The sequence below is a fragment of the Bombyx mandarina genome, chromosome 25, assembly GCF_030267445.1.
Source record: "Bombyx mandarina strain Sakado chromosome 25, ASM3026744v2".
Taxonomy (NCBI): Eukaryota; Metazoa; Arthropoda; class Insecta; order Lepidoptera; family Bombycidae; genus Bombyx; species Bombyx mandarina.
The window spans coordinates 6,650,767-6,678,163 of NC_143231.1; the positions used below are offsets into that span (position 1 = coordinate 6,650,767).

Sequence of the window (27,397 nt, forward strand, 5' to 3'; positions counted from 1 at the left end):
ATGTACCTGCCTGCTAGATTCGAGCACGGGCACAATTGTGTCGCTTGTTACAAATGCACCGAGCGTCTTAACCTTATGGACCACGACGACTTCTCAGTAGCCCGCGATTCCGATCCTGTGGCAGATTTAGTGAAGCATTGCTCTTGTTAGGGGCGATAATAGCAAAGTCTTAGGCTGACCCCGGCCGTTTTCCAATTACAGCACAAGAGCGCATTATGCGGCAACCAAGCTTCAGCATAATTCGGCATTGTGCGTCACTGAGTCGCATTATGCTCTGTAATTGGAAAACTACCATTAAGTAATGGTTAATTACAGAGGATAATGCGACTCAGTGACGTACAATGCCGAATTATGCTGAAGCTTAGTTGAGCATTATGCCGCATAATGCGCTCTTGTGCTGTAATTGGAAAACGGCCCCCGTGAGCTTTAATTTTTTTTTTATATTTTCTCTAGGATATCTTTAGAAATCACGATATCCATTGCCGGACACTTTTTACAGTTGCTACCCCCTGCCAGACACCCCTAGACTTTAATTAAATTGATTATATTATCGTTATATTATAAAAGCTGAATGAATTGCAGTACAGTATTGCAACCATTTTCAAGTTCTGATAGCCTATAATTAAATAATAAATTCATGAACAGAGTAATTGGAGTTTTCATCTAAATTTCGAACCCCACATTCGCCACAGTAAGATTTTCAAACATTATCTTTGATCATTGCATAATTTTTTATATTTGCATGTATCACACACAGAATCAGCCGCTCTAAGGAAAAAAAGTATCTAAACATTTTACTCCAAATTCCCCAGTATTGCTAGCGTCAATTTCTTTTTTCCCTTTTTGCCATCAGATCCTGGTAGACCTATAGTTTTCCAACTATTTTATTTTTTTTCTTTGCAACACCACATCTTCATGTTACGTTTTTTGAAAAGCCAAAGAGTAAAGTGATTGAATGAAAAGCAATACAATACTCAGTAAATATTTTGATTACAACAAAATTAACAAAAGAACGTGAAAATATTACGTATCTAGTAAAGATCTTCCTCAAATAAAATGGATGAATTAAAAGCATTCTTCAATTCCCCATGTCCATCGGGTAATCAAGTTACAAAATTGCGCGGTCCCTTAACAGGTGGTTTTCGTATTCCCAAAGAAGATACAATGAACGATATGAATAGAAAAGAGGCACATCGGCATATGGTGGTGCCTACTGGTACGGATTACGCTCGAGAAGTGAAAGATCGAGAAACAGAACTGTATTTAAAGGTATAAATAAAAATTGAATAAGGTTGCAATTTCTGACCACCGGGAAAAAAGTTCGGCTTTTAATGGTATTTATACTGCATGACCTCGGCAATATCAACGACACAGCTAAACCGGAAATAATCGTGCCTACATATAGAATCTGTTGAACAAAATTAATGGGCTGGCTATTTGCTAGTGTTAAAGTTTAAAGTTACCCAAGAATTTAATTTGTATGAATATTGTTTATCAAATAAGTAAAGGATATCACAGCTAAAAAGTATGTTTTTTTTCACAGAATGAAATTGAGCGGAAACAATATGAAAGCATGTCGGCCGGCTTGGAGTCTTTGGAGCAACTCTCATTAATTGGTGCGTCGGTACAGAACATTGGGGAGCTCAATGATGAAGCAATGACAGAAGTGTATAGTAAATATTCTTTCCAAAAGAAAGAAGATGCTAATAATCTAGCAATCAATTCATATAAACAACAGGTAAATCTGATGAATAACATTGCTTTAAAAACATTTTAGTATTCCAATGTAAATTGTTAAGTGATAAGTTTATCAAGAACTATATCTGAATTATCTGGGGAGTAAGGGGAGATCGGAATGCTACCTTCACCGGCCCTATTGTCAACCCCACCTGCACGCGCCGGATGGCGGCGGCGACCAACAGGTTGCCGTGGTGCTTCCTGCTAGAGAACGAACGGAGCAATGACGACCGAGCAATGGTGGTATAACCATACACACCCGTCAGGACAACCTGTACGGAAGAGGCGTCAGAAACCTTTGGGATCAAATACCCCCTAAAATGCTGGTGCAGAAGGCAACGGGAAACCACTGCACTAATTTCCCACGAGAGTCATGAGCAGGTCGTATCCGACTGATGCATGACCACGACCACTCTGTCAAGAGTGTACGAATAGGAAGAAGAAGAATATCTGAATTTAAAGGTAAGGTTTTAGATTTTAGAACACCAACTTGAAGATGAATGCTTTACTTTTTCTATCAAACAACCTCAACCTGAAAACTGTTTCTGCAGAAAGAGTTAATAAAATTACTTAGTACTTCTTCTTCGTCGCTTTCTTCATTGCTGAAGGTCGTGTGCCTGAAACTCGACCGTTGCCTGTCTCGTGAGCTGTTTCCATCTCGTCCGGTTCTCAGCTGCTTGAATGGCCGTTGCGACTGGCAACCCAGTTAGAGCGGTTACTTGATCACACCAACGGCTAGGTAATCGGCCGCGGGGTCTCTTTTCTTCTACTTTGCCCGTCACAATCACTTTGTCCAAGTTATCTGACTGTCGGTGGGCAATATGTCCGAAGTAGCTGAGGATCCTCTGGTAACAGGTTGTTGAGAGCCTGACTCGGATGCGAAGCTGATCCAGGATAGATTTATTTGTCCTCTTGGCCGTCCACGGAATTCGGAGCATTCGTCTCCAGCACCACATTTCAAATGCGTTTATTTTCTTGCGCTCGGATACTTAGTACATTGACAGTAAAAGCAAAATATTTACTATAACTCTATCTGTACTAATTTTTTTTTTTATTGCTACCGTTTCAATTTGTATTGTATATCTGTTACCCCATTCTTCTAATTGGAGTACATGACTGCTTAGAGGGTAGTTCCTGTGTGTGCGGGCTCAGAATACACCCTACGATAAGTTAATGCTGTTGGCCATCATAGTGTACTGGAAATACTGAGAATCCTACAGACCATTCTCTGGTAAATGCTTGAGTTGCCTTTACCATGTTCATGGGAAGAGATGGGGTAATGTTATTCTAGGTATATTGAGATCATAGTAAATACATCAGGCTTAAAAAGAATGTCAACCACTATATATAAATTCAGACTTAAAACTGATTTTAAACATGAGAAAAGAGTGTCAACCACTGTATATAAATCTTGGTATGGACAATTTCCAGAGTATTTTTTTGCTCATATAGGCAGACGTCCACCTATTGGTAAGTGTTTGCTATTGTTCATGGATATCAGTAAGGTCAGGCAAGCTGCTGTCTACCACTGAGTATTCTCTGTAAACCTTGTTTGAAGAAGGATATGTCATCATTCACTCAGTGTTCATTGTAAAGTCAGATGCTGTACAGTAGATCTCTAGAAACACATTGTGGATGAACCTAGTGGTTGTAGGTAGTATGGATTAACACTACTCTGGTGGTGGGTGGTTGAATGGAAAAAAACGAAATGATGGGATCATCGGAAACAATTCCTTAGAGCACTCCCCATAGAACATACATTACAAACACTGTGAAAACCAAAGTCACTCTGTAGACCCAGATATTAAAAAAAATTTATTTGAACTACTCAATTCAAGTTACTCCACATATGAGAAATACTGTGCTATATAAGGTGTGGATGCTTTGGCTTAAGGACAATATTATAGCTAGTTTGAGGGTAATCATGGACCCTACTGTCCATTCTGTTCATGTTCATATCCTGCAGATGCTGTGCTCTCTTCAAACAGACTTATCTACAAAATTTGGTGTTCTTAAATTATTCAATAGATGTAGAAACACTTTTGGTCCATAAGCATGTGTTTCATTGAACATTTTATAATTTATCTGTTAAAAATGGCTACATCCACAACACAACAAACCTACAAAAGAAAGAACATAACTTCAAAAAACTTATTAAATAGATTTAAGTCTTGCTTAAAACAATACTACCTGGCCTTGTCTAGGTCAAGAATAATGTACTTTTATTATACCGTATGCTGTCATGTTTCAGATATTAGATCGAATTAGAGGCTTCCCAGTTGTCATCATTGAAGGTCCAACAGGTTGCGGAAAAACAACTCAAGTCCCACAATGGTTATTAGATGATTGTTACCATAACCGAAGACCGTGTAAAATTATTGTGACACAGCCAAGGAGGATTGCAGCTATATCTATAACAAGGCGAGTTGCTCAGGAGAGGGGCTGGGATGTTGGAGGATTAGTTGGATATCAGGTGTTTAATTATGTTCTTTAATGTTTTATTTCTACTTGGTTGTTTTTAATAGGATTGTAAATCTTTAAAATAATGTCCCCTAAAACTACAATAATCTAGCTTGACGAAGGTTAATAAGCCATTTATACATAAACATTACAGAGTATTTTTTTGTGTTTTTTCTTCTCTGTGAAGCTGCAGAATAGGTACAGTCATTCATAGATTATAAAATAATGTTTCCTCATATATAGATATATATCCCCAATATCCACTATATGAATATTACATGTGTAAACCATATTTTATAGACATTGCATATTTAATTTTTTATCTAATTTTAGGTCGGCCTAGACAATCGGACATCAACAGACACTCGTATACATTATGTCACCACAGGAGTTCTGCTTCAGAAACTAGGTGATTTGATGGATCTTTATTAATGAATGACAAAGAGTTTCTGAATAGATATTATCTAAAAATATTTAATATATTTAATGTTTTAAAATATTGGTATTAGTTGTGGTAAAAAAAATATTTTTATTTTTTAGTTTCTGCCAAAACAATGAATGAATACACCCATGTTATTCTTGATGAAGTTCACGAAAGAGGACAAGAGATGGATTTTCTACTCTTAGTTGTGAAAAAACTTTTATACACCATGTCCCCAGCTGTAAAAGTTGTCTTGATGTCAGCTACATTTAATAGTAAAGCTTTTGCTGATTATTTCATGATACCCACGCCTCGTGGACTGCAGATGTCAACTTGCATCAAAGTCGAGAAGAGGGAACATATGTTCACTGTCAAAACATTTTATCTGAATCATTTAAATAAGTTTGGTTCGGTAAGTTTCATTTGGTTGAAATGTAATGTAACGAAAATTGATAAATTTACCTTCTTGAATTACAGGAATGTAGAGGCTCAGAAATTGAAAGAAATTAGGATTACTAATAATAGTAATTCTTTCTTCCTGATTTGTAGATAAACTTAATTAAAAGTAAATAATTATGTTAATTATTTCTGTAATAAAATTTTCTTTTTACATAAATGTTACGGCCTATCAGGTTATTGTTTAGTTTTATGGCAAAATGTAGGAAAATATAACAAATACGTATAATATGTGCGTTAATTCCAAATTCTCTAGGTTCTTCAAAACTCAATGCCAAAAAACGGAGAACCCGGAATAAATCCAGAAATGCATCACCTAGTCATCAAACTGTTGAATGCGTTTGAGCAAATTGACAAGCAAGAAGACAATTACAGGGACAGATCAGAAGCTGACTTGCCGTCTGTGTTAATATTTTTGCCTGGTATCAATGAGATTGAAGATTTGTATTCCAGTCTTACTGATCATGATTTAAGGTACATTTTGAAAACTCGCATCAAATAAGCTTTAATGGATAAAAATATATATTACAGTTCTAAAAATTTTATTGATTGATCACAAGATTATTTATTTCAGGACAAAAGTAGCAGATGTGGAATGCGCAAACTATAAATGGTGGGTGCTTCCTCTGCACTCTACCATCACAGCTGATGAACAAGTACGTGTGTTCCAACGCGCGCCGCTCGGGCACCGCAAGATCATTCTTTCCACTAACATCGCCGAGAGTTCCATCACTGTACCCGACATCAAATATGGTTCGTACTCTATTATAAATATGATATGAAACAAAGACTGGTGCCATCAGAAAGGTTCACTCCGTTCAGTTGATCAAGTTGGAATGTATGGTGTGATAATAGTCACTCGGTATCTATAGTAGAACAGTGGGGGTGGTTTTGTTCGTTAATTTTCCTGAATACCCTATTAAACAATTGTTTACAAGGGTTGGACACAGCCTACTGAGTTTCTCGCCGGATCTTCTCAGTAGGTCGCGTTTCCGATCCGGTGGTAGATTCTGCGAAGCACTGCTCTTGATAGGGCCAGTGGTAGCAACGCTCCGATTTGAGCCCCGTGAGCTCACCTACATGTCAAGGCGAAGCTGAAATAGCCGCTCAAGGCTATCAGCATGAGTAAAAAAAGGCTTGAACTTATAACATTCATCTTTAACGCATCTTAGTTAAGTAAACAGCAGTGCTGCGCCGACAGGCATTTAGCTTGCAACTATCGTAAAAATTCTTTAGACATAAAAACCTGTTATCATAATGCGAAACATAAACTAACATTAAACACTCAAAAACGAATATTTCAAATAAATTCTCTCCTGACCTTTTATAGTGGTGGACTTCTGTCTAATGAAAGTATTAGAAGCAGACGCGATCACAAACTTCACATCACTGAAGTTATGTTGGGCCTCGAAGACAAACTGCGAGCAGCGGGCCGGTCGCGCGGGCCGCGTGCGTGACGGACGCGTATATCGCTTAGTCACAGATAAGTTTTACGTAAGTATTTTAATTTAAATTTCGAATTAGGCACAGACGACACAAATGGTTACATTTCAAATTAGCATTCGAATTAACCGCAGACAACTATATAGTTACATTTAAAAAAGAAAAAATATTTATGAATATGTATGAATTTACATATTATTTATTTCACTAGCAATTTTTGTAAATTGAGCTCTTGTTTTGTTAACAGGATAGCCTGAGAGATGAATGTCCTCCTGAGATAGTGCGGTGTCCACTAGAAAGGCTAGCATTACTCGCTAAGATGCTGGATATGGGTCCGCCCAGTGATATCCTGGCGTTGGCCATGGACCCACCTGATATGTCTAACATACATCGAACTGTACTTGTATTAAAAGAAGTAAGTGGTTTAAATATCATGGCCTAAATTTAATGTGTTTGAGTTGGTAGCTTTAAGAAAAATCTTTTACATATTAACATAAACACCCCCTACCATTTTTGTCTATTATCAGAGACGTCATAATGTACATCAGTACGCTCTTATGCGTTTCCAAATTGATGTGTACTTTACAATAAGTATAACAAAATTTAATTTGCTATGTGATAGTATAATTTGTTTCCATAATTTCAATGTTAATACCATAATGCATATAATATTTATGTTCTTTAGATTGGAGCTTTAAAAAAGACTTTAGACAATGAGTGGAGTTCCTCGGATGGTGACCTCACTTATATGGGGCGTATTATGGCAAAATTGCCCATCGATGTACGAGCATCCAAGCTGATAGTGCTCGGCTATGTCTACGGATGTCTGGACGAGTGTGTCATAATGGGTACATAAATTATTATTAAATGCGTATTAAGCTGCGTATATAGGTGCACTTTTCAAAAACGAAAATAGGGTTAGTGATGTTGATTTTTAACACTGAAACTGAAATGTGTCAAGTTATTGCGCTGCATTTAGTTTTAAAATTTATATTTAGTAAGTGGGTAATCGATTAAAATTCGATCCATTGACGGAAAAAAAAGTATACACGATAATGTTGGAATCGAATTTGTTGTGATCTAAACGATTAGATACCCGAAGTACTTGTATCGATTGATATATCGATTAATTAACAAGTATTTCACTACTACAACAGACTCGCAATGCGAATGCAAAATTTACAATTAAAGTGGAACTAGATTATGTTTAAAATCTAATTAAAATATTTATATTCAACATTTACTTATGATGAATATAGGTTCTCTATGCTTATGTCTGGTTATGATCACTGAATGTTTAGAGCGCTATTAAATGGCATTTTGAACCGTCTCTACTCTTTAATACAACTCTGATTCTAATATAAGACCAAGGTATTTAGATAACTGTTTAATGTGTTTTGCAACAGCGGCTGCAATGTCTGTGAAGAACGTGTTCAACAGTCCGTTCCGTGAGCGTCTAAATGCGTACAACTCTAAGTTGACTTGGGCGGACGGTTCAACCAGTGATTGTATTGCTCTACTTAATGTCTATAAGGTTGGTATTCACTAAAATTTATTACATAAACTACTATTTGAAATTTACTTACTACTTGCAGTAACATGTGGTATGGTTGTGGTCTCCGGTCCCCGAAGTGCTATCTCAACTCTCCAGGCGACTGTATTCAGTCAGGTCTGACGCAACTCCGCATATCAATACACTTATAAATATATATCTGTCTAGCAACCCGCCCTCGCTTCGCTTCGGAAACATAAAATTTTATTATTGATAGCTGAGTCCCGCGATTTTACCCGCGGTTATTGTCGTACCGCCGGTGACACCGCAGGGCGAAGATAGTCTAAAAAAAGCCTAAGTTACTCCTTATATCATCAGCTACCTATCAGTGAAAATCTCGTCAAAATCGGTTTAGCCGTTCCAGAGATTAGCCGGAACAGACAACAGACAATAATTGTAAAAAATGTTTTTTGGTGTATGTACTATATAATATATTCATATGCATGTAGTAAAAAGCGGTTATTTCAATATTACATACAGACACTCCAATTTTATTTATATGTATAGATTAGTGTAGTATAGATAGGCAATTGTTGCCTCTATTAAAACAATCAATGACAACTTATTGAAGATTAACTAAAGTCGTCGTGGCCTAAAGGATAAGACATCAGGTGCATTCGTGTTGAGCGATGTACCGGTGTTCGAATCCCAGGCGGGTACCAATTTTTCCAATGAAATACGTGCTTAACAAATGTTCACGATTGACTTCCACGGTAAAGGAATAACATCGTGTAATAAAAATCAAACTCGCAAAATTATAATTTGCGTAATTACTGGTGGTAGGACCTCTTGTGAGTCCGTACGGTTACAACTCATGTCTAAAGGTGGGTGGCGGCATTTACATAGATGTCTATGGGCTCCGGTAACCATTTAACACCAGATGGACCGTGAGTTCGTCTATCCATCTAAGCAATAAAAATAAATTACTTACGTATTTTTAACAAGGGGCAAGTTCAATTTCTTCAGCTATTTTAACGTTACACAGGTGTGGAACCACTTGAGACAGCAGCAGCAGTTCAAGCAGCAAGGCAGTGAGGTGCAGTGGTCGCGCCGGTTCTTCGTGCAGGTCCGAGCGCTGCGGGAGCTCGATGACATGGTCCGCGAGCTGCGGCTGCGGCTATCCCGAGAGGGATTGGAATCGAAGGGAAACGCATCGCCCTGGGCCAGGAACGAACTCCCTCTCGCTTTGAAGGTTTGTCACATTAAATAAATTTATGAAAAAAAACTGTTAATTTATTTAAAAAAAAATATACGTGATTCCAGTACATTGGTGTATCTATACTAATATTATAAAGAGGAAAGATTTGTTTGTTTGTTTCGAATAGTATCTGAAACTACTGAACTTATATGGCTATAATCTTTTTTGAAAAAAATTAAGGATCTTTACTAAAACTCCATTAATGTAACCCAAGGTGTAAAAAAATTACCTAAAATATTCTTTACATGGCGTGCCCTGCGAAAACTATTGATGATAGAATAAAAGAATGTACTACGACTTTGTAGAACACATTATCAATTACAAAAAGTGTCGCGACAGCATATTATTATGCAGCATATTATTATACTAACTATTGCAGTAATACCGCAATAAGTGTTCTTTTAATTAAAAAATAAAACAACGTCAAATATCGTTGAAATGTTGGTTAAGGACCCGAGCGGAGCCGGAGCGGGCCGTTAGTTGTCAATATTCTTATTTGTAAAATAGTACCATATCATTCTAAGCAGCTCCTGAAATGTCTTCAGCAAAATTTGACGACTTGGGTAGGTGTATACCTTTGGAGATGTTGTAACTACCTACCTTTTGTGACTTGTACTTGAGACCTTAGAACTTATATCTCAAGGTGGGTGGCGCATTTACGTTGTAGATGTCTATGGGCTCCAGTAACCACTTAACACCAGGTGGGCTGTGAGCTCGTCCACTCATCTAAGCAATGAAAAAAATGAGCGGCAAACTTCCTGGACGAGCTAGCTCCTGACTTTAAGGTTCACATTCAATAGAATAATGCTATTTTTGAATTAGGTAATAATGGCGGGCGCATTCTACCCACAATACTTCATACAAGTGTCACAAGACGAAGAACGAGAACGTGAAGCTTTGCGGACGCTCAGCGGGTTCGACCCCAGGAACACGGTACGCTAGTTTATCAGCACCTCACCACGTGGTTTTTTTAAGGGATTTTATGACCTGGTAACTAAGACCTTTAGGTCAATTCTTATTTTAATTTATATTCTTAGGTACTTTTGTATGAAAAATGATAATATGGATGCGCTGCTGACTACTCACCGAATCCTGATCATGCAGGAGCCAGTCACCGTCGACGCCCTAGACACATCCTTACGGATCCATCAGATCCAATAACCTTTGCATTAGATGCCTTCAGCTCTAATACTAGGAGCAGGCTTAGGGACCCCAGTAACCGTACTCGTCGAACTCGACAAAGAGGTCGACGTGCAACCTAGCCCATGCATCAGCCCGCTGAGTTTCTCGCCGGACCTTCTCAGCGGGTCGCGATTCCGATCCGGTAGTAGATTCATTCGCGAAGCAATTGCTCTTGAGTTGTTAGGTCTCCTTCGAAGGCGCTCGGGCAGCTGTTAGCAAATCCCACCCCTCCTGGCTGAGCCTTTGCTCGCCCACCTGTCCTGGTGAAACTGGAAAGGCCTTCGGGCCACCAGTAATATCTCAATCATAAAAAAAAAGAAAGATAATATGGAGTGACATGAAATGAAAAGAAGATGATTAATTTGAGACATTAATTAACTGGGATGAAATTAAATGAAATGGGATGAGATGATATGAAATGAGATCAGATGATATGAGATGAACTATAATCTCAGTAAAACGGTGGTCATTTACTGAGATTTTTTCAGTGGGCTTTTGGATGATCCCGAGAAGTTACGTTCAGTGGCTTTGTTTCATTTTCCCACATTTGTACACTTTCACAAATACTAAACAGTTAATAAACCACGGTTATTACACATTTAAACCTGAAGAAACACTAAATAGACAAAATAAAACAAATCACACAACTTCACTCCTCGCGTTCCCGCCAAAAAGTCCTCACCACGTGAATGTTGATAGTGTTGCCGTTGGTAAATTAATTCACAAGCTTGAGTTGAAGTATTATTCGGAAAATTTAAATATCAATTCTTTTCGTTTTAAGTCTAGTCTTAAGAAAAATCGCTTAATGATTATATCATTTATCCAATATATTGGATGTGTCCGAATTTTTTTTTGTATTCATCAATTGGAACAAATTATCGCCACTTACAATGAGATGCTTACGTAACTCTAGCGATGTGAATATTTCAAAACTTTTTTTTTTCTAGGTTTATTTGAGGAACTTTCCGGATCACCAGCCCGGGGAGGTGTATGCGTCTCTCATCAAAAAAGTAGTAAAACAACAAATAGGAGACGAACCCTGCGTCTCATTTGATAAAAACGGGAGGTAACTATAGTAGTAGTAGTATTTTATTGCCTTGTTAGGAGACGACCATATTGCCCGGCCCACCTGACGGTGAATGGTTACCGTCACTCATGGACGTCAGCAATGCCAAGGGCAGAGGCAAGTTGCTGACTACCATTGAAATGAATGTAAATGCACAGTGCTTACAGAAAGATTTGTGAAAAATCATAATCGACATTATCACCCTAAATTGTTTCAGTCAATTAGAGAGAAATTTTCCAGTAGAGGCAAATCAGACTAGATAATAGTGAACGGGAGAGTAGAAAAAATATAAAACTAAATCATAAAATTAGATGATGAAGAATCAACTATATCATACCGCGCACTACACATCAGCACATATCAATTAGTCCCCAATACAGACTGGATTAATTGCCCACCAAGTGTTTCAAATTAAAGATTCCTCCTATCTGGAATTTCATCATGATCCAACCTTAATATGTTACCTATCTATTGTTTTGCAGAAAGGTGTTCCTGACCTTCAATGACGGGAGCTACCTGTCGAGAAGTGAAAAAGAAAATAGTGGCGTAAGTATGACTTTAAAAGAATAAAAATTGACACATCACACACAAATTAGGGGCCATCCATAAAGTACGTCACACGTTAATGGGGAGGGAGGGTATCACCGAAGTATGACATCGTGTGACAAGGGGCATGGGGGGGTCAATACTTTTGTGACGTCACATGTTAAAATTTTAAATACTAAAACGCAAAGTTTGTATGTGAATTAAAAATTTTAAAAATTTACAAACTTGATCTATATTTATTAATAATTTAGCATTCTCGCTATGCGATAATCTCTCATGCAACGTCATTTAACTTCTAGAGCGGCGTTGTAATGCAAGTGAGACACTCAAATTAGGATGTTCCTGACGTTCAAATTCAGAACGAAAATGAAGTGCCTAATTTACCAGTAATAGCTGATATAAAAGAGTGGATCCAAAGTCCATGGACACTCGATAATTAAGTTTTTTATCTTTAATTAATATAATTAATCGTTTATTATTTTCTAACTAGTCGTTTGTTTTTTCGGTTTTATGAAATGTTGGACTTTATGTTGATTTTATTAGATTATTATTTAATAAAAATAAGTAAAAAATGAAAATAGCTGTTTTCTCTCGATTATTTTTAAATACATACATAAATTTAAAAAATGTGTGACGTCACATCAGGAGGGGGGGGTTATAAAAATGTGACAACCTGTGACAAGGAGGGGGGGAGGGGTTCAAAAGTCCTAAAATTCGTGTGACGTACTTTATGGATGGCCCCTTATTAACATTGTTACTTTTTCTTAATCAGGATCCAACGATTCCCGGTCAAGTGGCACTACCTGTTTACAAATGTATCAAAGCTCGGCAGCTTCGGTTGGATATCAGGATACCTTTACTACCGTAAGTGACAACACGAGATTTTCTAAATATCAAGAATAAAATCTTACCATGTCCACATAATTTTTAAATCTACAATAAATAAATAAATGTATATCTTACATTTAACTGATTTAATAAAAGGAGGATGTTCTCAATTTGATTATTTTATTTTTAGTGCCTTAGTTCGCTGATTTAGAAACGGAATTGAAAACATTTTTATCAGTCATATAGACATGCAATCAAAATCAGTTCAGTTTTTTTGTTTTACATCAAAATAATTAGAAAAAATGCCTACCAATAAATTTATGAGACTATGACTTTTTAATATTTTGGTCTGAATTTAATTTCTACTTATATTCATTATTTATTTATTTATTTATTTATTTAAGGATTACCAACAGGGCGTACAGTAAGACATAAAATAACATTGACATGTATAGAGCAATTGATAACTGCAACTCTAATTAGAGGCAATCACAGCATGCATTACATTAATATATCAACAGAGATTTAACAATACTAATAATAATTTAAAAAAAATCAAAAGAAAGACAGCAAGGACAGTAATACCCGAGTACTCAGACCAAGGCTGAGGCTGAGGTTCAACAACAACTTTTTATAATTTTGTTTTATATAATTATTTTATAATAATTTTATAACTTTTACATCTAGAATAATGTCCGATGTATTTCGTTATACCTGAATTGCAATTATAATGCGGGTGAAACCGCGGGGTACTGTTGTGAGTACTACATAAATGTAGCCTTTTATTATTGCAGCCTGGAAAAAGCAAATGCTTTGGCAAGCGCCATGCAGATAAACAACAAAGACATCAGCATGGAGAGAACAGTGCCGCGCCTTCCGGAGATCGATGATACTCATTTCCCACTCAAAATTACCCATGTACGTTCTTAAAGCTTTATAGTAATTGAACATTAATACAAAACAACAGTAAAAACACTGGAAGTAATTTGCAAATTCTTGATAAATTATCGTAGGATTTATGTGTCGATAAACGTTAACTACACATTGTGACATCCCTATCGACAGCAGAGCACAGCTCCCGGGTAGGCAAGACAGTAATCTGCTGATATCGATGCTTGTAATTATATTAAAATAATTAACAAGTTAAGAAAAACAACTTCAACTACAAAATGAGAAAATGATTAATGTCGCTTTGCATTATTTAGTATAACTGAAAAACGAAACTAAAATATTTATCAAAACCGTTTCACCTAGAAAAAAGTTCTGAATTAACCCACAAAAAAAAATACAGCCATGGCCAATTTTATTGGCCAAATCAATGGGCCATATGCCTACGAGAGCAATTAAAAAAAGGTGAAGTCGTCTCTAACAATTCGAGAACTCCCCATGGAATATACTGTACCAGAGAACCGAATTCTCTCCGTAGACCCAATGTAATTAATTCCTCCCGCTCCTATAATTGAATACTCTAGATTTTTTTCATCAGATCAATTGGTAATACATTATGTACATTAGGATATTTTCAATAAATTATAATTTATGTTAAATCACTTTTCAGGAGGTGAACGTTGGGAAGTTTTGGGTGCAATATGACGATGAATCAACCGCAGCCGAACTCCGCCTTATCCAGTACGCGCTGAACCACGGGCCCCTGCTGACGCACACCGGGGACGTGTCCGCGGACGAGATATACGCCGCCCCCTACGCGGACGCCTCGGGGACCGTCATGTGCCGAGTGCGGGTGCTTAAATTGTTGCCCATGGACATGGTCGAGGTGAGACAACGCCACGCCACGTGTTTCGCGGCCGAGAGGTGCAGAACAAATCTTCACTCTCAGCAATGTGTTCATACAATCATAGAGTTGCTTATTTACTGTGTTTGGGATGTTATACTGTTCTGTGATCTCAATCACTTAGAGCGTGCTTTATTGCGTGATTCGACGCGAGACTTCCTCTGTTACACCAGATTGTATAATCAAGAATTCAAGTTCCCAGTACTAAATAATATGCTTAGTGTGCAAGCTTACCCGATCCTGTAGACCAAATGGTAAACAGTCGACGTCGCCCAAAGCACGTCATTACGGATCCTCCCGACGCATTAACGGTGCTTTTAGGCACCACAAGCACCGGTCACCGTCCTCGTCGAACTCGTTTGCGAAGAAGGGCTCGACGATCGAATTAACCCATCGACATAGCCCACTGAGTTTCTCGCCAGATCTTCTCAGTGGGTCGCGTTTCCGATCCGGTGGTACATTCTGAGAAGCACTGCTCTTGCTAGGGTCAGTGTTAGCAACACTCCGGTTTGAGCCCCGTGAGCTCATCTACACACGTTAGAGTGAAGCTGAAATAGCCTCTCAAGGCTATCAGCATAGGTAGGAAAAAAAAAGTGTGCAAGTACCACGTTTTGTCATGTCTGTGTGACCCGTACAATCGTCGGCTGTCGCAGGTGGCGTACATGGACTACGGCGGCACGGGGCGCGTGAGCACGTGCAACCTGCACGCGCTGCCGGCGGGCGCGAGCCGCACGTGCCCGCCGCTGGGCGTGCCGTGCACGCTGGCCGGTGTAGCGCCCGCGCGGCGCCTGCACGACCGGCCCGCCTGGTCGCCGCAGGCCTACAGCTGCTTCCGGGAGCTCATCTCGCGTCCGCGTCTCATAGCCAAGGTGTTACATTGATAAGCACAAATCAATCTACAATAGCGTTCTGTTGCACATTTAACATCACACCTTTAAATTAAAAAAAAATAATCGATCTAATCACTACATAGTATAAAACAAAATCGCTTTCTCTGTCCCTATGTATGCTTAAATCTTTAAAACTACGCAACGGATTTTGATGCGTTTTTTTAATAGATAGTGATTGAAGAGGAAGGTTTGTATGTATAATAACATCCATTAAATAGTGGAGAAATTAATAATAAATTAAAATTTCCGAAGCGAAGGGAGGGCGGGTCGCTAGTAATCGATAAAGAAATAATAAAGTTATTTATTGCAACAGAAATAATAAACATTTTTATTTTATTATTTTATTGCATATATGGGTGGACGAGCTCACAGCCCACCTGGTCTTAAGTGGTTACCTGAGCACATAGACATCTACAACGTAAATTCCGCCACCCACCCTAAGATATGAGTTCTAAGCTCGCAGTATAGTTACAACGGCTGCCCCACCCTTCAACACCAGGTAGGCTGTGAGCTCGTCCACCAATCTACGCAATAAAAAACAAACAGAACTGAAATGAATGAGTGATTAAACTAATTGATAATAAGGACGATTACAGACTTCAATGACGTTATTGACATAAACATAGACAGAATCAATATATCCTCACGATCTCTTGATTTTCTTAAAATGTAACTCATTAAACTAAAATTGTTACTCAGGTTTATTCTGTAGTACACGGCGTCGTAGCTATCGAACTGCTCACAGATGGCGGCCATGTAAGCGTTAATGAAATACTAATTAAAAAAGGATTTGCTGTTCCGTGTGAAGAGAGTTACGAATCTAAGGTGAGTAAATTGATAGTTGAATAACAGTTTTAAAATAAATAAAGCAAGTTTCTATATTAAATGCCACCACGCCAACACTTTCTCAATTATCTAGAAGGGTAAACGAACTCGTGGTCCATATGAAGTAAAGAGATTGATGGAGCCCATTAGTCATCACAACTTTAGTACCTCCAACCGACTTCAGACGTGAGGTTATCTTAACTTTATTTTACGACTGCTGTCGCGCCTTTCAAGCAAGAATGCATGCCTGCTTCGTGACAGAAATACTCAAGATTGTGTTGTCTATTCGTGCTTACTTTTTTTTAGAGATTTTATGACCTGGTAACTATGACCTTATGTCAAGACTTAATTTTAATGAAAACTTTTTTATATGAAGAATGATGTTATGAAATGAAACGAAGTCGATTAATATGAAACATGGCACGAAATGAAAACGAAATGAAATGAAACAAAATGAAATGAGATGACATGATATGGGATGAAATATAATCTCAGTAAAATAGTGGTCATTTACTGAGACTTTTCAGTGGTCTTTTGGAGGATCTCGAGAGGATACGTTCAGATACTAAACAGTTAATAAACCACCGTTATTATTCAAACCCGAAAAAACACTAAATAGACAAAATAAAACAAATCACACAACTTCACTCCTCGCGTTCCCGCCAAAAAGTCTATTCGTGCTTACATTCGCATTACTTACCCAGACTGTAGTTCTTGATAGATGCTAAATAAATTTTGAAGTCGTCGTGGCCTAAAGGATAAGACGTCCGGTGCATGCGTGTTGAGCGATGCACCGGTGTTCGAATCCCGCAGGCGGGTACCAATTTTTCTAAAGAAATACGTACTCAACAAATGTTTACGATTGACTTCCACGGTGAAGGAATAACATCGTGTAATAGAAAGCAAACCCGCAAAATTATAATTTGCGTAATTACTGGTGGTAGGACCTCTTGTGAGTCCGCGCGGGTAGGTACCACCGCCCTGCCTATTTCTGCCGTGAAGCAGTAATGAGTTTCGGTCTGAAGGGTGGGGCAGCCGTTGTAACTATACTGAGATCTTAGAACTTATATCTCAAGGTGGGTGACGCATTTATGTTGTAGATGTCTATGGACTCCAGTAACCACTTAACACCAGGTGGGCTGTGAGTTCGTTCACCCATCTAAGCAATAAAAAAATAATTACATTGATCATTCGCACACCTGTCTGTGAAATGTTGTACTTACTGTGTGCGGGCGAGTTCATGTCCATCGGGGCCAGAGGGTACGCGCGGGGGGCAGCTCACCCCGCCGCATTTTTCTGACGTCGAGTGTTGTCCTTGACGGTTGTGACGCGCGCTTATCGATATCGAAATTTACGCTGACGCTTTTGTGTTATTTAATTGTGAATAAACCATGACTCCGCATCCAACAAGTTCAGGTAGAAATAAAATCTACTGAAAAAATACAGTGATTCCGACTCTGATCTGTCGGTCGTTTTTTCATCTGAGTGATTGGATTGGAATTTAAATAAGATTTTTCTGTATTTTTTTTATTGCCCTTGTAAGCAGACGAGCATACGGCCCACCCGATGGTGAGTGGTTACCGTCGCCCATGGACTTCAGCAATACCAGGGGCAGAGCCAAGTCGCTGCCTACCGGCTTTAGAAATTCAATTTAATTTAAATTAGAAATAAATAAGCTATTACTTATTTTATTTTATTTCATTATTTGCAAAATTACCTTAAGTTACAATAAACCCCGCCGCCGCCGAGCAGGGGGTCGGGACCGGGGTCGTATCCGTGACCTGGCCCCCTAAGAGCTAGGGGTCCCACCCGTTTTGTGCGGGGAGAGACCCAGACGTGGGGTGGCGTGCTTGGCACGCTCACCCGCAATAGGAAGCCGGGTGATGGTAGACCGCGTTCCCCCGACCGCTCTGGGGGAAGGTGTAACGCGGCGCCTTCAAAGCGGGCTCTCGGCCCGCTGAACGAGGGAACCGGTGGTCGTGTCGCTGGCGGCCACCGGTCCGGCGTCCGTGGGACGGTGGGATGGATGTAATGTGCTCTGCGTCAACCCTGTCGCCGGTTGTGAGCGCCGGTTGTGAGCGGCAGGAGTTTTTAGTGGGTTCAACTCCCACATACCCCACCTGCCGCGCGGGTGGGGATCCGGCGATTTTCTCCTGTGGGAAAAAAAAAAAAAAAGTTACAATAAACCAAATTGACAGCTGTTGACTAAATCGGTAGTTATTATCGACATTACCATAATTAGTTAGGTCACAGCACTATCGCATTCCTCATGGATGTACGTGAACTCGCGCGCCTACAGTAGAAACTTTGTGTACTAAAAGACTGTATTGTGTTAATTCGTTAGCTGAACCATGACCTGAGACAGACTGCGAACGAACTGAACCTCGCGCAGAAGCGAGCCTACAACAAGGAGCAGACGGAAGCCGCGTTCTACCAGCTGGGGGACGCAGCGCCGCCTAATTACAGGGAATGTGTTACGGATGTTTGCCTAAAAGGACCCTACAGGTAAGTAATTTTTTTATTTAGAATATTCTATACCCAAGTTAATCGTATTTTAATTCTATATTGTGTCTTGTAACAAAAAAGAATTAGAAAATAAATCAAATCAACTGCATAGTCTTACTCTGTAATATCTAGGAATCTGTAAACTAGGACGTTCCGCACCTCCCCTCGCTTTAAATTTCGATTATGCAATACGCTTGTCCTTGAAAACCTACAATGCTGATAATTACTACACAAAAAAAAAAAAACGATAAACATATCGAAATTTGTTTAACGGACGCACGTGCTCTGGAAAATATTAGCGTTCATCAAAACGATTCCGGGAATCATAGATTAATCGATGTCGCGGATTTCTTCAAGCGCTTAGGGTCCGTTTACACTGATCAGTTCGGAGAGCATCGGTTCGCTTTTTTCTTTTCACACAGACCGGATCGTATATATTTGGAATTGGCCGGAGCGGAGCCGTCTACTATTTCACATAGACCGGCTCGAAGAGATCTGAAAGCCGATCGGCTACGCGAGCGAGAAAGAGCGCGCTATAGGAGCCGGTCGGCTCCTCTTGTCATTTTTAATGACAAAAAAGTGCACATCGTCATTGTCAAACCAAAATCTGCTTTATGCACTTTTTGAGATTTTGACTTTTTGACCTTTTCGTATAGTTCACAGCCCTATCTACCGTATAAAAAAACTGTTATGTGTCTATAGCTTTAATATTTATCTACAGCTTTCGTTTGATGTAATTTTTAAAAATTCACCTTGATATAAAATTTTATACCATAACGTTTTTACTCGTTAATTCAAAATAGAGTTTTTGCACATAGCAGATTTTGGTTTGACAGCGACGACATGCAAAAATAAACTTTACTATAGTAACCGACAAACTTCTTGAGCAAATGACCTTGACTGCGCAGAACCGAATTTTAGATCACTTTGGTGGTGAGGGTGAGGCGCGACGGCAGGGGAAATCGTATTGAGCGCGTTATTGGTAGATCAGTCGAACCTTGCGTCCCGCACCGCGCCCTCGTTCCGCTTGCTCCCAAAAGTACGCTTGCATACAGTGAAAAGTCTATCGTTATTAATCGTTAAGTTATTTGTTATAATTGCTTGTTGACTTTGTTGCCATTGCTATTTGTTGAGTGTTTGTTGATTTTTTATAAAAAATACACTATGCAGTGACAAACTGGTGTAGTATTCAAAAGAAAAGGTAGAAAAATTGTGTACGACGTATAGTGCTTCATTATAAAACAGGGGAAGAATGATATGGAAAAAGTAAAACAAACTTCGGAAGCAACAAAAACATCAGTACTGTGAGGTGCATTATTAACGAAGCTAAAGGCTCTGGCTTGCTCGCCGTTTTTCGGACTCCGGGTAAGAAAAGATCAGGGAAGAAGAAAGTTACCGGAATGGATAGTTTCATTCAATCTGTAATAAAAAGATGTAATCATAATAACTACATAACAAGCAGCGAAACTCCGTACCGTAGAAAGGCTTCGAACAATTTAAAGAAGATATAAATTTTAATGGCTCGGAATGAAGCTTACGACGAATTATGAAAGAGCTAGGCTTCAGATGGAAAATAATCGGAAGCTGCTAATTGAAAAAAGTTACATTCGATTACTACGAATCGAATATCTTCAAAAAATAATTAATTATAGACAAAAAAGAAGACCGAACCGACCGAGTTATAAACTACACCGATGAGCCCTATGTCGACTCATCACGATGATAGCGACTCGGGTGATGAAAACAGTGATGATGATGATGGTCAAGATTATGATAACGAAAAAAAAATTACAAATACCAGCTTCGCTTCAACTGAACCAAGACCTGGCAACAGCTCTAGTTTTGACTTAATAGAAGGAATATCTATTTTACCCCAAGATTAAATTATTACAATTATTAACCTAAATTTTTTGTTGATGTTCTAATAAATATATAAATAAATACATATGTTGATTTTAATAATTTAATTGCATTATGACGCAGAGTAAATAATGTTTTTGCACGTGAGTGTACCATGCGCGAACTTACCCCCACTACGTCAACAAATGCTCAAGAAGTTTGCCGGCTATTAACTAGTCAGGTCATAAGTATTGTCACACAGTAAAAACTTTTCTTTTAGAATGCTGGCCACAAAAAAGTTTATTGAATTCGAATCTCGAATTGTTCATGAAAATAAAAATGTATACTTTTAGAATTTTATTCATTTTTAAATAAGGAGTGGACGCTTAAAGAAGACCATGTTGCAGTTATTGCGTTGCATCGTTGCGGTTACGCGCCAATTCAAATTTTTAACATACTGAAAAATTTGAATATAACCAAAAGATTCGTTTATCGTACCATCAAACGATACAATGAAGACTCTAGTGTAGATGACAGGTCAAGAAGTGGTCGCCCTCGGTCTGTTAGGACTCCAGCAGTGATAAAAGCTGTGAAGGCGCGAATTCAAAGAAATCCCAAACGTAAGCAGAAACTGTTGGCCCTTCAGATGGGGTTAAGCAGAACCACGGTGAAAAGGGTGTTAAATGAAGACTTAGGGCTTCGGGCATATCGAAGAAAAACAGGACATCGTTTGAATGCTCGTCTAATGGACCTGAGACTGAAGAGATGCCGCGCTTTGTTGAAGCGGTACGCGGGAAAAAATATGGGGAAATTCTTTTTTCGGATGAAAAACTTTTTACCGTAGAAGAGAGCTACAACAAACAAAATGATAAGGTGTACGCACACAGTAGTGAAGAAGCGAGCAACCGTATTCCGCGTGTCCAACGAGGTCATTTTCCATCCTCGCTCATGGTATGGTTGGGAGTTTCTTATTGGGGCTTAACAGAGGTATATTTTTGTGAGAAAGGTGTAAAAACGAATGCAGTTGTGTCTCAAAATACAGTCCTGACGAACCTTGTGGAACCTGTTTCTCATACCATGTTCAATAACAGGCACTGGGTATTCCAACAAGATTCGGCGCCAGCTCATAGAGCGAAGAGCACACAAGACTGGCTGGCGCGCGTAAAATCGACTTCATCCGGCACGAAGACTGGCCCTCCTCCAGTCCAGATTTGAATCCGTTAGATTACAAGATATAGCAACACTTGGAGGAAAAGGCGTGCTCAAAGCCACATCCCAATTTGGAGTCACTCCAGACATCCTTGATTAAGGCAGCCGCCGATATTGACATGGACATCGTTCGTGCTGCGATAGACGACTGTCCGCGCAGATTGAAGGCCTGTATTCAAAATCACGGAGGTCATTTTGAATAAACTTTAGTGTCATAAGAATCTATGTTTTGTTAAGTTCAATTTGGTATATGAATGGTTACATAATGAATAAACTTGTTTCAATTATTTTACATTAAACATGTGACAGAATTTATGACCTGACTAGGTATACAATTATTCAAAACTCTGTTTCCAATGTACTAAAAGTCTGCTGTCCTCTCCGAGCCGGTCTGTGTGAACCTCTTAGCTGTTGTCCAAAAAATGAGAAAGTCATATAGTGTTGTCTCTGTCGAATACACTGCGGGCCGTTGCCGAGCGTAACGTGCGTGTGCACTTGCAGCCCGCTGGAGTCGTCGTTGCACAACTTGATGTACTCGAGCCGCGACAAGCCCGTGCAGATCGACAGCAGCTCCGTCAACTCGGTCCTGCTCGACACCGAGCCCCAGATTACGTACGAAAGGTAACTAAACTGTAACTAACTTAACTAAACTGTAACTAACTACTTAACTGTAACTTCATTACACTATATTTTTATTGCTTAGATGGGTGGACAAGCTTAGAGCCCACCTATTTGTTAAGTGGTTACTGGAGCCCATAGACATCTACAACGTAAATGCGCCACCCATCTTGAGATATAAGTTCTAAGGTCTCAGTATAGTTACAACGACTTGATGACGGAAATAGGCAGGGCGGTGGTACCTACCCGTCACAAGAGGTCCTACCACCAGTAATTACGCAAATTATAATTTTACGGGTTTGATTTTTTTTTTATTACACGACGTTATTCCTTCACCGTGGAAGTCAATCGTGAACATATGTTAAGTACGTATTTCATTACAAATATTGGTATCTTCCAGCGGGATTCGAACACCGGTGCATCGCTAGATACGAATTCACTAGACGTCTTATCCTTTAGGACACGACGACTTCACATATTGTAACATCTGTTTTCAGGTTGCTGGTCGCGGCAGAGGTCGGACAGAATGAGAGCTTTAGCAAGTTGACCCTGCGACTGTCGACGTTGATGCCGAACATTCCGGCTCTGCCCGCCATCATCGCGCTGCTGTTCTGTCCCACGTACGTTACACGCTCAAGAAGCTATCGTTTAATTCGATATGTGGAGGTCAAACACGTTCCCATATTATGCTCTCTGCTACATTGTAATAGTGGTTAGATGTTACGTACAAGAGATCCCGGTCTCGTGGAAATAGTAGGCATGTTGAGGTAACTTTTTTTTTTTTTTGTTACTGGCACAAGGTAAATGCGCCACCCACCTTGTGATATAAGTTCTAAGGTCTCAGTATAGTTACAACGGTGACTATTCATTTAACTTGAACTGTGCGCGTGAAATGTGTTAAGAGTAGTAGGCTTTCCACCCTAAAATATTTATACATAATCGAATTTTATTGAATTTTCGGAATGACTTAGACAGATGGCTATCGAACATTGAACAAAACAGGTAACATAGTATACTGTAATAGCTTCTTAATTGATTAATAATTTAGTCAAAGATTTAATAATTAGAGAATATGCATGTGACTAGGACATGTATGGAAATAGTAGTGTAAGTTAGAGGGAGAAGAGGTCGACCGAAAAAGACATGGATGGAGTGTGTGAATGATGATATGAGAGAGAGGAGTGAGTGTTGAGATGACGGCTGATAGAAGAGAATGGAAGAGAAAAATTTGAAGATAAAGTGGAGAAAAAGAAGAAGAATTTAGTCGAAAGATTTAAATACCACATTTCCTCTTTGTAGGACACCCGTATACAAGTGCCGAGCAATAACATTTAGACCGTCGGTTTGCCGAGCTACTTCGCCTGTTCGACGGAAGATCTTTTCTTTGCCATTTACCCCCCCCAGAAATATTTGGTACTTTTTATTCCATTACCATGGTCACGGGTCACGGAAACGATATAAAGTGTAGACCACATGAGTGAAGCCGAACGTTAATAATGAATAAGAAAAATTACAATAGAGCTTAGTAATGTTTGTGGTCGGTTCGGACGATTTGTCGATTAACATATTTCTAAATTATGGAATGCGACCGCGACGCAGGGCGGAGCTCCGGCGGGACAGCGCGGCCACCCGCTACGTGAGCGCGCTGTGCGGGCTGGGGGCCGCGCCCGACGCCGCGCCGCGCTTCCCCGAGCACGACCTGCTCGTCAACATCGACGCCGACCTCGACGTCGAGGACATCGGATGGGTAACTACACGCCCCGGACCTCACTCGCACGACACTCACTCGACATACACTCGCACGACACTCATTCGAAGCTCTCTCGACACAAACTCGACCCCTTCTCGACACTCACGCGAAACACACTCGACTCCCTCTCGACACTAACTCGACACTCTCTCGAAACTCTCTCGCCACTCGCTCGACACAAACACTTGTCTAAACACATAATCGGAACGATTCGGTCAATGAAACGTTCGTTTAGAGTTTAGTTGAACATTGGAACATAATTATTTAATAAAACAAAAAAAAAAAAACACGCTTTTATAGTTAACCAAACTGTGTGCTTAATGCGAGTTTTTAACGTTCTCGATAGCGTAAAAGCTAACTGATATTTGTATGCAGTTAGAACAGCGCCCCCTAGCGGCACGCCTAGGTAAACGTTCCAACTCCATACAAATTGGAGTTAACTTTTACGCTATCGTGAACGTTAAAAAACTCGCACTATGCATACTGGAACACTCGATGTAAGACTACGTAGATTATAATTATTATTAGGTAGACGAGCGTACGGCTCATCCGAGTGTGAGTGGCTACCTTCGCTCATGGACGTCAGCAAGGCCTACCTAAAATAGTAAAAAAATATAAAATAATAATTTAATTTATTAATAAAGTATAGAATTATTTTTATTGTAAAAACTGCGGTTTAATTATATTTTTTTCTTTAAACAGATAAATCACAATCGTTACCTGACGGACTACATGCTGTACTGCGGCGAGGGACAGGACATGCCGACTGCGGACGACGAATTCCGACCTCAGATTCCCGGCATCATTCGAAAGAATCTCATGCAGTACGTATTATCTATATATATAAAAATGAATTGCTGTTCGTTAGTCTCGCTAAAACTCGACAACGGCTGGACCAATTTGGCTAATTTTGGTCTTGAATTATTTGTGGAAGTCCGGAGAAGATTTAAAAGCTAGATAAATATGAAAATGCTCGGAATTAAATAAAAATAACAGTTTTGTTTTTCCTTTGATGTGTCGCATTCCTTTTGTTTGTTTTACGTTTATTTAATACGAAAGTTTAGGTCTTTTATTTATCGATTGAGGCGCTACGAAGTCTGCCGAGTTAGCTAGTACACGATCATATTTCGGCTGGTTAGTGGTGCTATCTACTTTAATACAGGCCTCGATTCCCACTTAGAGACATTTCGTTAACCTATTGACTGCTATGTAGGTCACTGGTACCCTATGTGGCGTGTTGAAGTAATTGAAGACATGAGTGCATGAAGGGGCTATTAAATATATACAATTTTTAAGATTTTTGATTTTTTACATTGAATGAATGTGCTGATTTTTGAATTTTTACATTGAGTGTTATGTGCCTATAAACCATATTAAAACTTAAAACTACGGGTTAAAAGGCTATTTTTAGAAATTGCACGTGATGAAGGAGCTATATACGAATAAAAAGTACAAGTACTTAACAAAAGTTTGTTGCCCGTTTTCTCAAAATTATCAAATTATATCATATCCACTTCATCCACTCATCTTTTCAATTATGTCGATGCTTTGGAAACGGATAAACTCCATGACGGCTTGCATCGATTTGTAATTGTTGCAAGAAGCTACTTAAGCTATCATTAGTATCACAAATGTTTTGTTTCAACTGCTAGTTTGTAAGATTGAAATAAATAAATACACTGAAGTGAGCTACATGAAAGCTTAATTTTCAAATAGTTTGATTATCGATGTCCGGTTCAAAACCAATGTAAATTTTAAGCTCATCTCTAAGGTTTATTGCTCGAACTATCTCACCCATTTCTGTGCCGGAACATTTGCGTGTCCCATGTGAAGGATACAATAACAGCTGTGTAACGATTACTATTAGGTATTCTGGCGTATTATATTGAATCCGTCAACAATTTTTTTTTATTGCTTAGATGAGTGGACGAGCTGACAGTTCACCTGGTGTTAAGTGGTTACTGGAGCCCATAGACATCTACAACGTAAACTCGCCACCCACCTTTAGATATAAATTCTAAGGTCTCAGTATAGTTACAACGGTTCCCCCGCTCTTCAAACCGGAGCGCATTACTGCTTCACGGCATAAATAGGCAGGGTGGTGGTGCGAACTCAAAACGTCTTTTCACCAGTAATTGCGAAAATTATAATTTTGCGGGTTTGATTTTTATTACACAATGTTATTCTTTCACCGTGGTGGTCAATTGTGAACATTTGTCAAGTACGTATTTCATTTGAAAAAAATATATACTTGCCAGCGGGATTCGAACACCGATGCATCACTAGATACGAATGCACCGGACGTCTTATCCTTTAGGCCACGAGGACTTCAAGTTTTAGTTTTTTCGGTAGGCAGCGGCTTGGCTCTGCCCTTGGCATTGCTGAAGTCCATGGGCGACGGTAACCACTCACCATCAGGTGGGCCGTATGCTCGTCTGCCTAGAAAGGCAATAAAAAAAAAAAAGTTGTCGTTTTTATGCGCTGGTGCACTAAAAAGTATGTATGTATTGATAGGTTGATAAAGAAACGTCGCAAGCTCCGCCCGACCGAGGCGGTGCCGACCGCGTGGGAGTGGAAGAGCGTGCCCGAGGACGAGCTCATGGAGATCACCGTGCCCGACATGGTGGAGCGCGCCGTGCTGTACGAGCTGCACGTGCCGCTAGAGCTGCACCCCGTCTCGCGCGACCACCTGCTGGCCCTCAAGCGGGACAACGACCAACTCAAGCTGCTCGTCAGCAGGCTAGTTGCCCTCTATGCTACCATTTCATTACTTTTCATTAGACGCCTTCAGCTCTAATACTAGAAGCAGGCCTAGGGACCCCGGTAACCGTACTCGTTGAACTCGACAAAGAGGTCGACGTGCAACCTAACCCATGCATCAATCAACCCGCTGAGTTTCTCGCCGGATATTTTTAATGGGTCGCGATTCCGATCCGGTAGTAGATTAAAATACCCTTAAATTTTATAATAAGTATCTAAAAATGAAAATTTGTTTTCTATAGATATTTCATTAATGTCCTTGAGAGCACGAGTAGTTGGGCCGAAAATGGCCCATGTACTTTGAGTTTATTTTTAGGCGA

General features: G+C 39.4%; 1 protein-coding gene across 1 annotated transcript in view; it reads left to right on the top strand.

Moving 5' to 3' along the window:
* The first annotated feature begins 923 nt into the window (after positions 1–923).
* Positions 924–27,397, top strand: part of spn-E (tudor domain containing 9 protein spindle E) — a 28,025-nt gene continuing 1,551 nt past the window's right edge. The window contains exons 1-26 of the mRNA XM_028180904.2: positions 924–1,269; positions 1,544–1,738; positions 3,989–4,210; positions 4,531–4,606; positions 4,738–5,030; positions 5,331–5,548; positions 5,649–5,827; positions 6,405–6,568; positions 6,765–6,932; positions 7,203–7,365; positions 7,924–8,051; positions 9,055–9,261; positions 10,090–10,200; positions 11,397–11,515; positions 11,998–12,061; positions 12,834–12,925; positions 13,684–13,807; positions 14,448–14,663; positions 15,335–15,550; positions 16,271–16,396; positions 18,741–18,901; positions 22,451–22,570; positions 23,065–23,187; positions 24,167–24,314; positions 25,020–25,141; positions 26,832–27,056. Coding sequence (XP_028036705.2) covers positions 1,057–1,269; positions 1,544–1,738; positions 3,989–4,210; positions 4,531–4,606; positions 4,738–5,030; positions 5,331–5,548; positions 5,649–5,827; positions 6,405–6,568; positions 6,765–6,932; positions 7,203–7,365; positions 7,924–8,051; positions 9,055–9,261; positions 10,090–10,200; positions 11,397–11,515; positions 11,998–12,061; positions 12,834–12,925; positions 13,684–13,807; positions 14,448–14,663; positions 15,335–15,550; positions 16,271–16,396; positions 18,741–18,901; positions 22,451–22,570; positions 23,065–23,187; positions 24,167–24,314; positions 25,020–25,141; positions 26,832–27,056 — 4,193 coding nt within the window. The 5' untranslated portion in view covers positions 924–1,056. The remainder of the gene's footprint in view (positions 1,270–1,543; positions 1,739–3,988; positions 4,211–4,530; positions 4,607–4,737; positions 5,031–5,330; positions 5,549–5,648; positions 5,828–6,404; positions 6,569–6,764; positions 6,933–7,202; positions 7,366–7,923; positions 8,052–9,054; positions 9,262–10,089; positions 10,201–11,396; positions 11,516–11,997; positions 12,062–12,833; positions 12,926–13,683; positions 13,808–14,447; positions 14,664–15,334; positions 15,551–16,270; positions 16,397–18,740; positions 18,902–22,450; positions 22,571–23,064; positions 23,188–24,166; positions 24,315–25,019; positions 25,142–26,831; positions 27,057–27,397) is intronic.